The following is a 15,549-nucleotide window of genomic DNA, read 5'->3' on the forward strand; positions in this document are numbered from 1 at the left end:
TTGTTTTTACAAACTGAGAGAGAAGTTGGTTAGTTTACCAGTATAGAACATGGAACAGTAATTAGTCAATAAAATGAACTTGCTGAAAATGCTGAAGTCTCGGTAACGCTTCCTTTTACAGTCCTGTTACCCATGTACATACTATGTACTTATTATAGTAATTACAATTACTGGGTAATAACTAGGTACTAACCCTGAACCTACCCCTAACCCATGTACTTACCTTATATTAGCCAGTACTTTCTAGGTAAGTACACTGTAAGTACACGTAAGTACTGTACTGTAAAAGGAAGCGTTACCGAAGTCTCTTCCCAGAATTTTCTTAAAGGCCGATGAAGTTCTTAAATTTTACTTCTGCACTTTGGTTTATATCGTTAACCAACCCTCAGTTTAAGGACCAAAGCCTAAAAGCAGTATTGCTTGAGCAGCATTTTAATTCAGACTTGTGAATGTGAGGCGCTGGAGTTCTAGAGCCTCTGGCTTCTATTTCACATTTGCCTTTGTTGCATTAATCCTTTCTAAAAAAAAAAAAGCCTTTCCTGACACCACCTCCTACTTAACTGGACTCTCTCTCCATCTGCGCACCTGAGCTCACAGTAACCCCACCATCACTGGGATCGACTCTTCTGATCAGGCTTGGATCAGGGTGGTCGATCAGTCCAACAGACGACTGACTAGTCAATGTTTATAGAGATTTTTAAAGGGCCTGTTCCAATACCCGCACGTGATCTTTGCACTTGCCACTTGTTTACTTGAATGACGTATTTCCCGCATTTGGCCCAAGTGTTCAAGTGGGCGTGAAGATTGCAAGTGTGTGTAGAACTTTTGATTACTTGATGGGACACACTTTTTTCAGTACTTTACTACCAAATTATATGTAAAATCGAATTAATTTAACTTACAATGGAACGTTTTTTTCCTGACATCTCAAGTTCTGCGAGTTCCTGAACATAAACTTAAAGAGAGTGTGGATTTAGTGTGTGTAAAGGACACTGAGCGTTGCCATTTTTCGACCTGGGACAGTCCCTTGTGCTCTTACTATGCTACCATGCACGCACTATCAAGTAGCCAAGACCACAAGAGAGGGTATTGGGACAGGCCCATCATATATTTTAGTTGTGGTGCTTTAAAGTGGATGAAAGGGTGCTGCAGTGATGATGTATTTTTGTAGGCCAACCCGGAAGTTAGCATGGTTCCCTTGATAAAAAGCCAACAGGATTTTTCCATTGACTTTAGTATTATTGCAGAAAATAAGCTCTGTAACCAACAATAGCTTGATTCTTTCACGTTTCTTTCATCTACACAAATTACTTTTGAAGCCTAAATACGATTGTAAGAAGTAAAAAACTAAACGTAAACAAACTTCACTATAGTCACATGACTATCAACTCTTTCAGTTTTTATTTAAAAACATTTTCCCTGAACGTTAGAACAGCTTGCATGAGTATAAGATACAGTGAGGCCGTAAAAGCGGACTAGCGAGTAGATGAGTTTACCTGTTCGCCCTTGACAAACTCTTCAGTCCCAGTTAGCCATATCAAGCGTCTTTTTCAAGACAAGTAACAGTTTTTAAAAACTGATGCGTTTTATGTCGAGTAAAATGTCAAAAATGTCTTCCGGTTCCGTAAGGGTGATGGAACCAGAAGCGTTAAAATGCTAACTCGTTTCTTGGTTTTGGCCTACAAAAATAGGTCATCCCTGCAAGACTCTATTAAGAGATGCGACCTCTCTGAGAGGATTTTAGTCCGCTAACACTCTGTCGGCACGGTAAAACCCTCTTTCAGAAGCCACGTCTCCAAATTCATCCTTTATAGCACCATTTATGTAACAAATTCATCAACAACACATTTAAATACTTAACTACTGGACTTCAAACCACCTTCTGTGAGAAATGTTCTTGTTATTATCTTTGACCGTTGAGTCACAGATAATGCACCATATCAAGCCAATCGACATTGCATTTTTACAACATTTAACGTAGTTAAACTTTTCAAAATGCTTCTCAAGCTGCATTCCAACCTATTGGGCTCCTTCCGTTTTTCTTTAAAGACAAGAATGTGCACCATGTGACCAGCCCGATAAAAAACAGGGTCTGACGGACCCAATGCAGGGCTTCTTTAAGACCGACTAATAGATTAGTCATTCAGAGAACACACGATTGGTCGATTTTGATCTGGGGCGAAAGCACTGGAATGTAAGAGGCCTTTGTACAGGTTCATGATACATAAAGTGTTGGAACAGTTTTACATTCTGACACTTTCTTGAGAAAAACACGATCTCGCCATCTACATTTTAAGCGCCATAGGATAAAAGACACTGTTTGTCATATAAAAATAAATCACAGACAGAAGACTATGACTAAAACACATGTATGATTCAACACCTGATGGGACAGATGTTAAATATAGGCACTTGACTTTCAGACCTGCTGTCATCTTCATCAGTCCTTCATTATTTTGTTCGGGAGCAGTTAGCTCCACCTCCACTCCTCCAGCCCATCCAATCACATCCCCTTTGCCCTCGTCACATGACCATCTCTGCACTGTTGATTGGCCGCAAATTCTGATCATCAAATCGTCTTCGAACGCTCCTCCTGACGGCGTCAGCGCGCCTGTACGGCTGGTTTCTCAGATCTGATGCAGGAGGGACATAATAAAACAACGTCAGTCGCTGAGTTCAGATCTTCTGGACATGCTGGTGGTCAACTGGGCAAAGCAGCTTGAGTTTTTACTGGATTAAGTACTAGAACTTTATATCAGCTTCTGAAGTGAATGGGAATGGAAACACTGACACTAACTTGTTTTTGACAAGGTTGTTGGGATACGGACAGAACGTATCTAAACTCTCAAGTCACATAAAAAGTCGGAATGTCACTGCATTGTATAAACACGCGTGTCATCTTGTGCTGCAGGAACTTCACTTTTCTTCATTTCTTTCATCAGTTTTTAGTGGCTGTATAGTATTCATGTAGTTCCCACATACCTCGTTTCCACCAAAAAAGAACTGGTTCAACTTGCGAACCTTCTCAGAACCTGTTTGTTTTTCCACTGACTAGAGACCCCAGCGAACGACGTCGTTACGTCACTGTGTATGTCGCCATACGTCCTACCTGTTGTTGTTCACAGTAACCCGCCCCCAGCCCCCGACGTAAGCATGACGTGGTAAAAGAACGGTTCTAGTCCAGCAAAGAGTTGGTGCCGCTTTGGAACCGATTTTTCTGGCCGAGAACCGGTTCTTTGGCTGTCGAAACACAAAGAACTGGTTCTCGAGTAGGCACGGGCTCCGAACCGGCTCTCAAAATGCTTTGGTGGAAAAGGGGTAACAGAGGGCCACTGTCCTGCAGAGTTTAGCTCCAACCAGCTCTAAAACACCTGGCTGGAAGGTTCTAGTAATCCTGAAGACCTTCATTAGCGGGTTCAGGTGTGTTTAATTAGAGTTGGTGCTAAACTCTGTAGGACAGTGGCCCTCCAGGAAGTGAGTTTGACACCCCTGCTCTAGATAGTGCAGGCTGATAGGTCCTTTTTACTGCATGCACAAGCTGATCGGCCTCTGAAGATTTGATTTAGCAGCCAATGAGATTGCTTCCTCAACATCAAAATAGTCTGGGTCATTGTTTGCTGTAAGCTAGTCCATCAGAGTTCCTCTGAAACCCTCGGTCTAGATCTGCTATGGCAAGGGTCTCCAACCCTGCTCCTCGAGAGCTACCATCAGTTTCAACCCTACTCCCAACACACCTGCCCGAAATTTTAGAGTAACCCTGAACACCTTGATTATCTGGTTCAGGTGTGTTGTGATTGGGGTTGGAGCTAAACTCTGCAGGACGGTACCTCTGGAGATCTAGGGTACATTTACACGACAACGATATGCTTAAAACAGAGAGGTTCTTCCTTTGAGTTATCAAAACGACTAAAAACCCTGTATTCTGCTGCCAGGCCACTAGATGGCAATGCAACACTATAGACTGAACACGTAATACGCATGTGCGTGACGTCATCATCTTCAGAGATTTGCGTTTTTGTTGTTTACACGGACACAGGTTTTTTTTAAAACTTGCACTTTGAAACCCGTTTTCAAAAGTTTGCCTTTTCAGGCACCCAAAACGCCGTTGTCGTGTAAACGAACGGCCAAAAAGCATAAAATGTTTTACGGTTTTAGTTGAAAACCGTGTCGTGTAAACAGCCAAGTTCCACCAATTCCAAACACATTAACATTGTCATATCCAAAACCTTTTGTGTTGAGAAATATCTTTCTTTCAGTAAACGTCGTATTGACATTTAATGCAATGACATTCTGACATTTTTAAAGTGTTAATTTGGGGGCAGTGTACCAACTACATAAGCTCAACTCAAGGTTTTAATGATGACTGCGCTATCTCTAAGTGTGGGTCAGTTCAACATGAGACTATGTGTCTCGGGTCACAGCATCACCTAATCAAACTCATTTTCTAATCAAATCAGTTCAACGGGTGAACATGAGTCCCTGGAGACTCGGCCCTTGAGGGTCAGACTTCAGTAGGCCTGATGTGTGTTAAATAGAACGACAGATGGAAAGAGAACACAAAAAGATGGCTTTTGTATTCAGTGTCAAAAGATCTAGTGGAGTGAAAAGAATGAAAGATAAATAATAATAAAGAGAGATGCTTGCCAGGTCTGAGTAGCATCCAGTGGGGTACTACTGGAAGAGTTCCTTACCCTCCAGTGCACATTGGGAAATTTAGTAATATTATTCTTCTTTAAGGCTGAGTGGAGAGGAAACAAAAACGGAGGTTAGATTGGAGCAGAGTGGACCGGACACAGCGAGAAAAGCTGCCCAGGGCTCAAAGAGGAAAGGTCAAAGGTCAAAGGCAGGCGCTGTAGGGTGTTACTGAAGCGCTGCTGATACTGCAGTAATGAACTCTATGACTCAAGCTGCTCTGCACAATGGCTCCAGCGTCCAGATACAACAAAGCAAAAACTGACGTCTGCGTGGTCACTTCATTATTTTTAAACAGTGAAACCAAAGATAATGTGCCAAGCCTCCCAGAAGTGCAGTGTTATAAGCCAGGACGTACAGTAAGTTAAGCTCAAGCAGGCATGGTGGAAACTAAATGCAATGATATGGTGAATCTCAAGAAAACATGTCATCCCAGTCATATTTCATAATAGTAATGATAATAACATTTGTATTTAGCATAAAGAGGATATGGAAGCTTGTTTCCGCCACAGAATAAAACATTTTAACAGATGATTGCGACTTTTTATCTAACAATTTCGAGTTTACATCTTGCAATTGTGACTTTATATCACGCAAATGTGAGGGAAAAAGTTATTTTATTAATAATTTTATTACACTATTAATATTATGATTTTGTTTTTTGATTTTTAAGGTTAAAAATATGACATTTCTTGACCTTTTTAGTGAGATTCAACATTATATTTGGCCACAAAAAACACCCCATGCAAATGCATACAGTCAGTGAAGCAAATGAACCAAACATGCTTAGAAGAGGAATACATCTCAACATGCTTCATGCAGGAAGTTAAACACACGTGAAACATAGGAAGTCCCTGACATCAGAACTTCCCATCAGAGCAGAATAAGATGGAGGAAGAGTGAGAAAATGCAGAAAAACAGCATAATGTGAATGGGCCCCAAAAATCAATGACATTTTATATATATATATATATATATATATATATATATATATACACTCACAATGACATATGAACACATGAGCAAAACATAATATCACAAATCATGTCCAAAATGCCAGTGTTACAAACATGACGAATTAATTTAATTGCCATAAATTCGGCAGATACAAACTCACAGAGATTACAAATATTGTGGTGGTTTTTTGCCTATAATAATGTTCTAAAAATATGAACCTATGTTTTTTTTATGTTGTATTTATATTTTAATTGTAATGTTGTTCCGTTTTTGTCATTTTAATTAGTTATTGCCTTTGTTTTAATTGTTTTGTTGTCTATATAGTTTTTATTTTATTTTTAGATTTTTTAGACTATCAAGTTAAACTAAATGAAAAATAAATTAAGTTTAAGTACTTTTTTCAGTTCATATTTATTTCATTTCAAGTAATGAGTGTGTGTGTGTCTGTGGAATTGGAATGACCCATATGGGATTTCTACGGGAGTTTATTTGCGGACTCTTTTCTGTATTTAAACTACAGAGGGCGCCACAGTGCTCTGAGCCGACCAATAGTATTTGCTTTTCTCAGAGAAAAACTGGCACAGAAGTTTAAACCAACACAGGCCACACATACAATTGAAATGTGCAGAGAAACACTGGTGTGTTTGGCTGTTTGTGACATCATATTTCCTCTCATTACATTTATGTTACAATGATGAATATGAATGTATGACACTCCGTGCAAAAGAAATCTGTGATGACATCATATGCTCCACTCCCCAAACCCCCCTTCATGCAGGAGTTTAGTTAGAAAAGAAATCAAAAATGAACACGCCCATTCCATCACAACCATACGCCGGCCCACAGGGAAATAAAACCAGGAATGTGAAGCGTGAAGGGGTACACACACACAGAGGGAGAGAATGAAAGAAAGCAGCTTTATCCAGCGACCTGAGAGAGAGAGAGAGTCTAAGCTTTAGAAGTGGAGCTCCTCGTTGAAGTAACGCGAGCTGCGTTTGGCTGTGCGCGCAGTAAAGGGGGCAGTCTTCAGCACTGCGTCCAGATGAAACACACACACACACACACACACGACACAAACAAGCCAGAGCAACAAGCACAATGTTAGCACTTTCTACACACAACAGCACACTAGTATAATCACATGGTACTAATAGCTATTATATAAAGATGAAACTATTTTAATATGGATTACATACATGCCTAGAATAGAAATGCAGCCGTCAAGAGGATTACACGTTACAAAATATACATTTATGCGACATAATATAATTATCTTAAATATTTGGCCCATTATAGAGATTCTGTTTTTTTCACGGTTAAAAATTAAATGAAACATAAAGGGGTCATATCGTTGAATTGAATTGAACTTTTCCTGGAAATACTATTGTTTTGGAATAATCCTCAATGAAAAGAGAGCTTTTATTAAAATGTATTAGTATTTACAAAAAAACGAACACACAAAAAAGGTGCTTTTCAAACCTTTAAAAATATTTCAGTTTAGATGGCTAATTCAACACTGGTCAGAAGGGCTTTTGATAAAACTTGCTATCTATGCGGCAGACAATTAACCTGGCCCTTGCCAGATGAATTTCGCTCCGCCTAGCTTCACTCACATCCATCTGGAACCTCTTCCATTGAGAGTGATTTCTCCAACCAACTTTATGGTTTAGCCAATCAGGACGCAGGGCGGGAGTTTCATAGATGTGACGTAGTGGAGAAGCGACCGTGAGACTGTTTTGATTCAGACAACAATGGCGGCTCGCATCGAGGAAACGAGCGTTAACATTGATGCTGTTACCATTGATTTCATCCGTGTTGTCCAATCTACCTAATATTGTTTCATTAAAAGAACATCAGAGAACGGCTCTTAAGGCTTTTGTTGGTGGAAACAATGTTATATAGATCAGTGCCTTCTCCCGACCGGATTCTTCAGCGTCACGGGTTGGCTTCGGTGTGAGTGGTTGAAATAGCACGTCGATAAAGATGACAGACAAGTGGCTTATCCAATCATATGCAAGGATTTTTGATAAGGCCCAGCCTTCTGAAACGCCATTTCAATGGATCGGTTCCAGATGGATGTGAGTGAAGCTAGGTGGAGCGAAATTCATCTGGCTAGGGCCAGGTTAGCAGACAATTCCCTTTTGCCAAAAACTTCAACACCCATAATTCAGTTCTGAACGTCTGTAGGGAGGAATACAAAAATGCAGAAGTTCGATTTGTAGTTGAAGCAAAACGAGGCTTTTGAGTCAACCGGCAGCAGACTAATGCATCATTCTAATTAATTAAACAAAATAAAATGAACAGAAACATTACAACTATATTGTTGCAAAATGTAAACTTAAATAATTGGCCAGCTCTTAAAATTGGATGAAACTGAATATATATATAAGTATATGCAACTTTATCCTCATATATACACATGTAAAGCGAATAAGCGATATATACCGTACTACAATAACAAATCTCAACTGCTTGATTGCTTGTATTATTACAGTAAATAAACTATATTATCGACCAGCTGTAAAGCTGGTTTGTGCATTGTGAAAAGCACAATGCAAATTTGACTTGACAAGTGGACCTAAGGAAAAAAAAATGATACAAAAAGTATAATATGACCCCTTTAAACCTACAGTAAACAGTGTTTAGTAGCCGCACTCCAGCTCAGAGCTGTAAGCAGTAACAGCACACATTCAGCTCAGTACATTGTTATTGATCAGTAAAGCTTTCCACCAGTCACAGAGAGCTGGTTAGTGGCTAAACTAACACATTACAGAAGTCCTAATGTTTTAAAGCTCGCTGCATGCAGAACAGTTACGGGATGAAGCCAAAAGCTGAACACTGTGTGTTACCTGTGATAATGTCCTCGATGGCTCCGTCTTTACCCTCATACACGTGTCTGCTGTCCTTCACCTGCTTCTTCCTCAGCTCTGCGATCAACTCCTGCTGCTGACGCTTATTCTTATGAGAGGGAGACTGAACACACACACACACACACACAATACCGTTACAATTAATGCTGTCATTAAAGACTGTAATTAATCTGCAAATATTTCCACACGCTGGGTTTGCATGTTTTATGGGGACATTCCATGGACATAATGATTTTTATACTGTACAAACTGTATCTGCTCTCCCATAACCCTAAACTGTAAAAAAAAAATCCGTAAAATTTACGGGGAAAACCTGGCAGCTGTGGTTACCAGAGTTTTCCTGTTAAAAATACGGTAGCAACATTTTAGGTTTTACAGACTTTTAACCGTATATAATTTTACAGCAATAAACCGTATTTCATTATCTGATATAATGTTAATTTACTGACCTTTTGAAGTATTATTATCTGTTTTGTTCCATTGTAATACACTGACAGCCAACAATCACAGTAGTGATGAGAGTCACATGATCAATCAAAGCTCATCATCAAATGATCAATCAAAGCTCATCATAAGCAGCTCTTCCACGAGAAAGTTAATACTAATATATAGAAGCTGCACAGTGTCATTCACACAAACATTAAACACCATCATGGTAACATGTTGAAATTTAAAAAATGCAATAAGCATTAATTTAACAACATTAAATGTAACATAAAACCCTAATGTACATAACTGTGTCACGCAGGGAATTGTGGGAATGTTAATTTACATTTTTTCACTGTAAATTATACAATGACTCGTTGTTTTTCACTTCCAAAAACTGTAAATTTAACGGTATTTTACAGTAAACTAACTTACATTAAATGTACCATTATATATATCACAGTTATGTACCGTGTATAGTAAGGAAACTTTCTGTTAACCAATTAACAGTATTTCACCGTAGCATTTTTACAGTCTTTTACCGTTAAAATCACGATCATTTTTTACAGTGTACCCATCACAGAAAACCTTCTGCATTTTTACATAATTTAGTGTGATTTATAAGCTATTTTCCTCATGAGGAAATGAGGACATTCCATAAACTTGTCCCAAAAATAGGTTTTGTCAGATTTAGCTCACTTATTGGTATAAATTTGTCCCCAAAATATCGGTAAACGGCAAACGCACACACACCCGGGCCAAAATGAACTTTTGTCAATCACGAGTGAACAAGAAAACGTACTGAAATAAAATTACTGGCCATGAAAATGTCTTCTCACATTATTTAGATTACTAATGGGCAGGCTATCATGAACCATGTTTGCGCTTAGGTTCCTAATAAAGTTACTGGTAAAGTGTTTTATTTTATAATTGTATACACTAAAAATACCCCTGGTTAAACCCTACTAAAAGACTATAAACTAATAAAAAAAAATAAAAAAAAATATTCCAAATGATGGCATCCCTGGGGCCAGTTTTGCCCCCAAACAACAGTTCCACTTCCCTGACACACACACTCACACACTCTCTCTCTCTCTCTATCCCTTTATTCTATTCATACCTTCTGATCCTCTTGCTCCATCATAGCTTCTTGCTCAATCAGCTTCTCCATCATCATCTGCTCATGTCTTTTCCTCTGTTCATTATCCTCCTCTGCTTGCTGATGAAGAGAAAATACCCATCAGGCATTTGGAAGTCATGTTACATGACTGATTAATGCAGGTACGGTTTATATACAACTGGAGGACGTGATTGGATGAAGTGAGACAGGTGATTGGTCGGTTTACCCGGTATGCTCTCACAAAGCGCACAAACACTGGGAAAAACACAGACGGTGGTGTTGTTTTGGCATTTTCTCCAAAGAATTTCACCACTTCATCAAAGGCATCCTGAGAGATTGAGATATGAAAAGACATAAGAGAGATAACCAACAACAAGAGAATCACATGTAGGCTAGTTACTGAGTCTTCAAATGTTACATTTTTAATAACAATGTTGACGAAGATATAATCCCAACCCAAAGGATCAGATTCAGATTTTATTATTTCGTTATTTCCCCTCAATATGACTCGAGCAGTTTAAGCCAAGTCTTCTGAAGAGACACAATTGCCTAATGATGAACAGATTTAATTGAGGCTTTTATTCATATCTAAACATTTATCAACGCCCATACATAGAGCAGCCTAAATAAACGAACCCTTGATTAGTTTAAAACGAGACATTTTGCAGCTTAGTTTCAATAAATGCTCTATTTGGACTGGGGAGGAAATGTTGGGTTCTGAAAGTTGGGTTCTGAAAGCAAACTTTTTAATGTCAAAAGAAAAAGAAAACGTGATTCCATCCTCAGTCTGACATGTTTAATGAGTGTTTCGGGTCATGTATGTGCAGTGTTAGCGGCACCTGAGCGATCTTGGCATCGTCCTGAAGTTTTTTGAGTTTATTCTCATTCTGCTGTATGAAGTCTTTGAGCATTGTGTTGTGGCCGTGCATGCTGTACTCTCTCCTGGTCAGATCCATCCCTCTCTGCATCTCCTTCACGTCTAACAAGACATTCTCTAGAGACACTGAGAAACACAGAGAGACAGTTAATTTCCTTCACATCATTTGGACATGTTGTCAAAACTTGACGTGCGAGCAAATACGATCTGCCCTGCTTATTGCAAACATAATCAAATATGACACGTTTCATACCTGCGGCAGCTTTCTCCACATAGTTCAGGTCATTATAGAAGAGCGACACCTGCTGGTATTTTTCCTTCACTACATTTGCTATATAGTGCAGAAGAGTGACCTTGCGATCTGTTGATTTAGTGTCTAATAACTGGAAAAGGAAAACATGCAAACCCTCAAGTGAATGTTTGAATGTTAAGAAAATATTTGAATTTTTTTTTTTTCATATACTTGCACTTTGTTATCATAAAAAAACATTGACAGTCTAACAGAATTATAGATAAAGGTCCAAATCTGTCACAGTGGTTTTAATGTCATTTCACAATCGGCATGCTTAAATAACAATTACGATTGTAATAAAAAGGTGCTTTGTTGTCCATTCATAAATCATAAGGATTTGACATATAACGGCCAACATCTGAGTAAAAAAAACCCAGTGAGCATGTGAAATGTACCAGGTCTAAGCTCTGCAGTTTGAAGCCGTACACCGCTCCTCTTTTACTGCTGTTCATGTAGTTCCCCAGAGCCAGGATGATCTGAGAGAGAAATACACGCTCAATAAAGACACGCACTGTGGAGGAAAATGAATCAAGACAGAAGTGAAACTCTTACTTCCAGAATCTTCTTGAGTTTTTGAGAGGACTTAATAGAGACCGATGCTGCAATAACGGCATGAAGTTGCTGTTGAGACAAAAGCAAAACACAAAAAGGGCCTAAAATTATATGTATGGTCATTAAAACTAGCTACTTTTCATGCTAGAATAAAAAATACAACTAAAAAAAAGTTAACAGTTTTTTGGGGTGAAACGCATCACTAGTAATGTGAGTTAAGTAATCAGAATCGTTTTTTCACATTAGTAAAGTAACACATTATTTTAAAATTTACAACAAAATATCTGATTTACTTTTTCAAATAAGATTTTAATCTCTTATTAATCTCTTGGAATTACTTTTTCAAATAAGACACAAGTTACTTTGTTTTCCCATTTATTGACTAAAACAGGTGTAGCCTAATGCTTCACATGCTGGAAAATCTGAAATTTCCTACTTCCCACTTCTACGAGCTCATCACATTCAAATTTTGACTTGAATGGGCATTCATGTCCAATTTTTAAACTAGGAAACTAGTATGTACGATAATTCCGATAGCATGTGAATGCATCATAAGTGCAGAGGCGTTGTGTGCGCTGTGTGATCATAATGGTGATAGTAGTTCTAAATGTGAGCATGCATCATCTCAACAGATTTAGATTCGTCCTCATTCATTCGTCCTCAAAATGAATATAAACAGTCAAATGCAAACCTGCAATAATTAAATATGTTAAATAACACAAATATACTTTATGTATTTAATCTCACTTTATTAACCAACGTCTTTGCTGCTGACTTTTGATGATCCAATTCAACCATACTAATAAGCAAAAATGACTATAGCTCAACATCACGTTTGAGTTTCATTTTTTGTTTTTTATTGCTGAAGTAAGAGTGTTGAAGTTTCATCTACTGCGTCCTATTCTTCTGTGATTCAGAAAGACAGCACAGCTGAAAGGTTTGTTTGAGCGGCGCCCTCTACTGGACAGGAGGTACTTTGCATTGCCTTCAGCCTGAGACTTATTCATTTCACTTTTGGTGTAAAAGGGCCTAAACATTTGCCAAAAATATAACTTGTTGTTGTTGTAAAAAACAAACAAACAAGCCCAGTCCAGGTGAGAAAAAGTAACATAACTAAAAGTTACCTAAAAAGTTACTAAAAACAATTAGTTGCTTTTTTAGGGAGTAACAATAGGTTACTGTCGTAACCCCGGTTCTCTGAAACATCGAGTGGAGAGATCCACCTATGGGAAGGGCATCCGTACCTGACCTCTGCAGAAGCATCCAATTGCACCAAGTCTGGCTAAGAGACAGAAGCGCGCAGCCAATGCCAGGTGAGGCCACACCCCCTTACCTACGGGCATATCACAGCTGGGCGCGCTGCTATTCCTCAGTCAGTATATTCGCTTCTCGTGCGGCAAGCGGGGCAAGGCTGGTGGATCTCTCCACTCGATGTTTCAGAGAACCGGGGTTACGACAGTAACCTATTGTTCTCTTTCATCATCTCGTTTCGAGATCCACCTATGGGAGAGACATGGACAGCTCCCCGATTGCCCAATACACTCACAGTGAGGTTCTGAAGGCCAGAGAAGGACGGTCACCTCAGAGAGGCGGTGCCTGACACGTCCCACAAACATGACCCTGCAAGTTTTCCGCCACGCTAACTGCTGTGGACAAGCAGGGCATGAAACATGCATGAGACACATACATGATAATGGCCCCCGCACCACCAATGCACATAGCTAAACCCAAGAAGGAATGCGAATGCTTGGTGACAGGAATGAACATGGCCAGCCGGCCCATTCACTCCTCGTTGGTTAACCAAACGGGGCTGTGGGAAAGGGCTAAGAGGACCCTACCCCTAGGACCGAGTGTGCCACCGAAGTTCTGGTGACATCCAACCGGTAGTAACGCTCAAAGGTATGAGGAGAGGCCCAGCTGGCCGCGGAGCAGATGTCCTGCAGTGGCACTCCCCTGAACAAAGCCCAAGAGGCGGCTAAGCCCCTTGTGGAATGAGCTCTGATGCCCCTTGGGGCTGCACTCCCTTTGCTTCATAAGCCATAGTATAGCGTCCACAAGCCAATGTGAGAGGCATTGCTTTGAAATGGGACTCCCCTTGTGCAGGGGAGCCCTAGAAACAAAGAGCTGGTCGCTCTTGCGGAAAGCACTGGTCCTGGTCATTATGCTTGCAGAGCACGGACGGGACACAGAGCATTCAGCCCCTGATCCTCCGGGGAGGCAAAGGGTGGAGGGTGAAAAGCGGATAGCTCCAAAACCTCCGACGTGAACGCAGGGAAGCATTTCGGCATGAAGGCCGGGTTAGGCTTAAGGAAAACCTTATCTCCACTTAGGGAGAATTTGGCGCACGAGGGGTGAACCGAGAGTGCATGTAGCTCACTGACCCGTTTAGCAGATGCCAAGGCCGAGAGCAAAGCTGTCTTGAGGGACAGCAGCTTAAGGGAAATACTCCCCAGAGGCTCAAAAGGATACAGAGACCGCGCTTCCAGCACCATGGAGAGGTCCCACTCTGGGACAGATTCAACAGATCTCCTGATGACCAGCAAAGAGCGGCGTGCACCCTCCATAAATCTGCGGGTTAGAGGGTGCTGCCTGACGGTGGAGCCCCAAAACCCACATGACAGGCTGAAATCGCAGCCAGGTAGACCTTAATAGTGGAAAAGGACCTGCCTCTTTCCATGAGGTCTTGCAGGAAACACAAAATATCAGGCACCGAGCACTGATAAGATGTGAAACCACGCCCATCATACCACCCTTCGAACACTTGCCACTCACAGCCATATAGGGATCGCGCGGAAACGGCCCTGGCCTTCTGAGTAGTGGCGATTACACGCGGCGGGAGCCCCAGTGCATTTTGGTTCGTCCTCTCACGGGCCAGGCCCAGAGAGCCACCCTGTCCGGGTGGGGGTGGTAAATCTCCCCGTTGGCTTGGGACAGTATGTCCGTGCGAGGGGGGAGGCGCCATGGCTCGGCGTATAACAGAGGGATTATCTCTGCCAGCCATGGGGCTTTGGGCCACCTGGGTGCTATTAGAGTGAGAGACAGGCCGTGCTCTCTCACCCTGGCCAGAGTGAAAATTATCAGGCACAGGGGAGGAAAAGCATACAACAGCACTTTGGGCCATGGGTGGGCCAGTGCCTCTGCCCCGAGGGGCGCGTCCATGTCCTTTAGCGAGAAGAACATAGGACAATGGTGATTTTCGCGCGAGGCGAAAAGATCTACGGCTGCCTGTCCCATCTCATCCATAACCTCTCCACTATCTGCGGGTGAAGACGCCAATCCCCGTGGATTGGGTTTCCCCTCGATAGCAGATCCGCGCCTCTGTTCCGAATGCCCGGGACATGAGTCACGCGTAATGACAGAAAAACCTGTCTGCTCCACACCAAAAGCCTGTAAGCTAGAGCGTGGAGTTTTGACGAGCGCATGCCACCCTGACGGTTGATATAAGCCACTACCGTGGTATTATCGCACCGTACTAGAACAGGATGTCCCTGCAGGCAAGGCAGAAAATGATTCAGAGCTTTCCAAATAGTAAAAGCTCTAAATAGTTAATGTGCGCTGAACGTAGTCTGCTCAGCCACAGACCGTTCACCGTTCTGCCTTCCTGGGTGGTTCCCCAGCCTGTTAAGGACGCATCTGTCGTCAAAACTTTTCGCATCGTACCGTCCCGAGGGGGGGTTCCCCGTGCGTAAAAGTTCTCGCTCACCCAATGGCGCAAGGCCGCCGAGCAGGCGCGCGTCATCGTTACCGAGCGGCAGAGATCGCA

General features: G+C 41.3%; 1 protein-coding gene across 4 annotated transcripts in view; it reads right to left on the bottom strand.

Moving 5' to 3' along the window:
* Positions 1-1,760: 1,760 nt before the first annotated feature.
* fmnl2a (formin-like 2a) overlaps positions 1,761-15,549 on the bottom strand; it is a 156,269-nt gene continuing 142,480 nt past the window's right edge. The window contains exons 19-27 of one of the 4 annotated variants that reach the window (XM_056252244.1): positions 11,787-11,855; positions 11,630-11,710; positions 11,196-11,325; positions 10,905-11,068; positions 10,292-10,393; positions 10,066-10,164; positions 8,499-8,622; positions 4,645-4,738; positions 1,761-2,633 (exon numbers count right to left, since the gene is read on the bottom strand). In XM_056252244.1, coding sequence (XP_056108219.1) covers position 2,633; positions 4,645-4,738; positions 8,499-8,622; positions 10,066-10,164; positions 10,292-10,393; positions 10,905-11,068; positions 11,196-11,325; positions 11,630-11,710; positions 11,787-11,855 — 864 coding nt within the window. In that variant the 3' untranslated portion in view covers positions 1,761-2,632. Of the gene's footprint in view, positions 2,634-4,644; positions 4,739-6,579; positions 6,682-8,498; positions 8,623-10,065; positions 10,165-10,291; positions 10,394-10,904; positions 11,069-11,195; positions 11,326-11,629; positions 11,711-11,786; positions 11,856-15,549 lie in introns of those variants that run through there. The other 3 variants (XM_056252245.1, XM_056252246.1, XM_056252243.1) reach the window with 3 other exon arrangements.

Source organism: Rhinichthys klamathensis, unplaced genomic scaffold (assembly GCF_029890125.1).
Source record: "Rhinichthys klamathensis goyatoka isolate OS25496 unplaced genomic scaffold, OSU_Roscu_1.1 h1tg000093l_1, whole genome shotgun sequence".
NCBI classification, from domain to species: domain Eukaryota; kingdom Metazoa; phylum Chordata; class Actinopteri; order Cypriniformes; family Leuciscidae; genus Rhinichthys; species Rhinichthys klamathensis.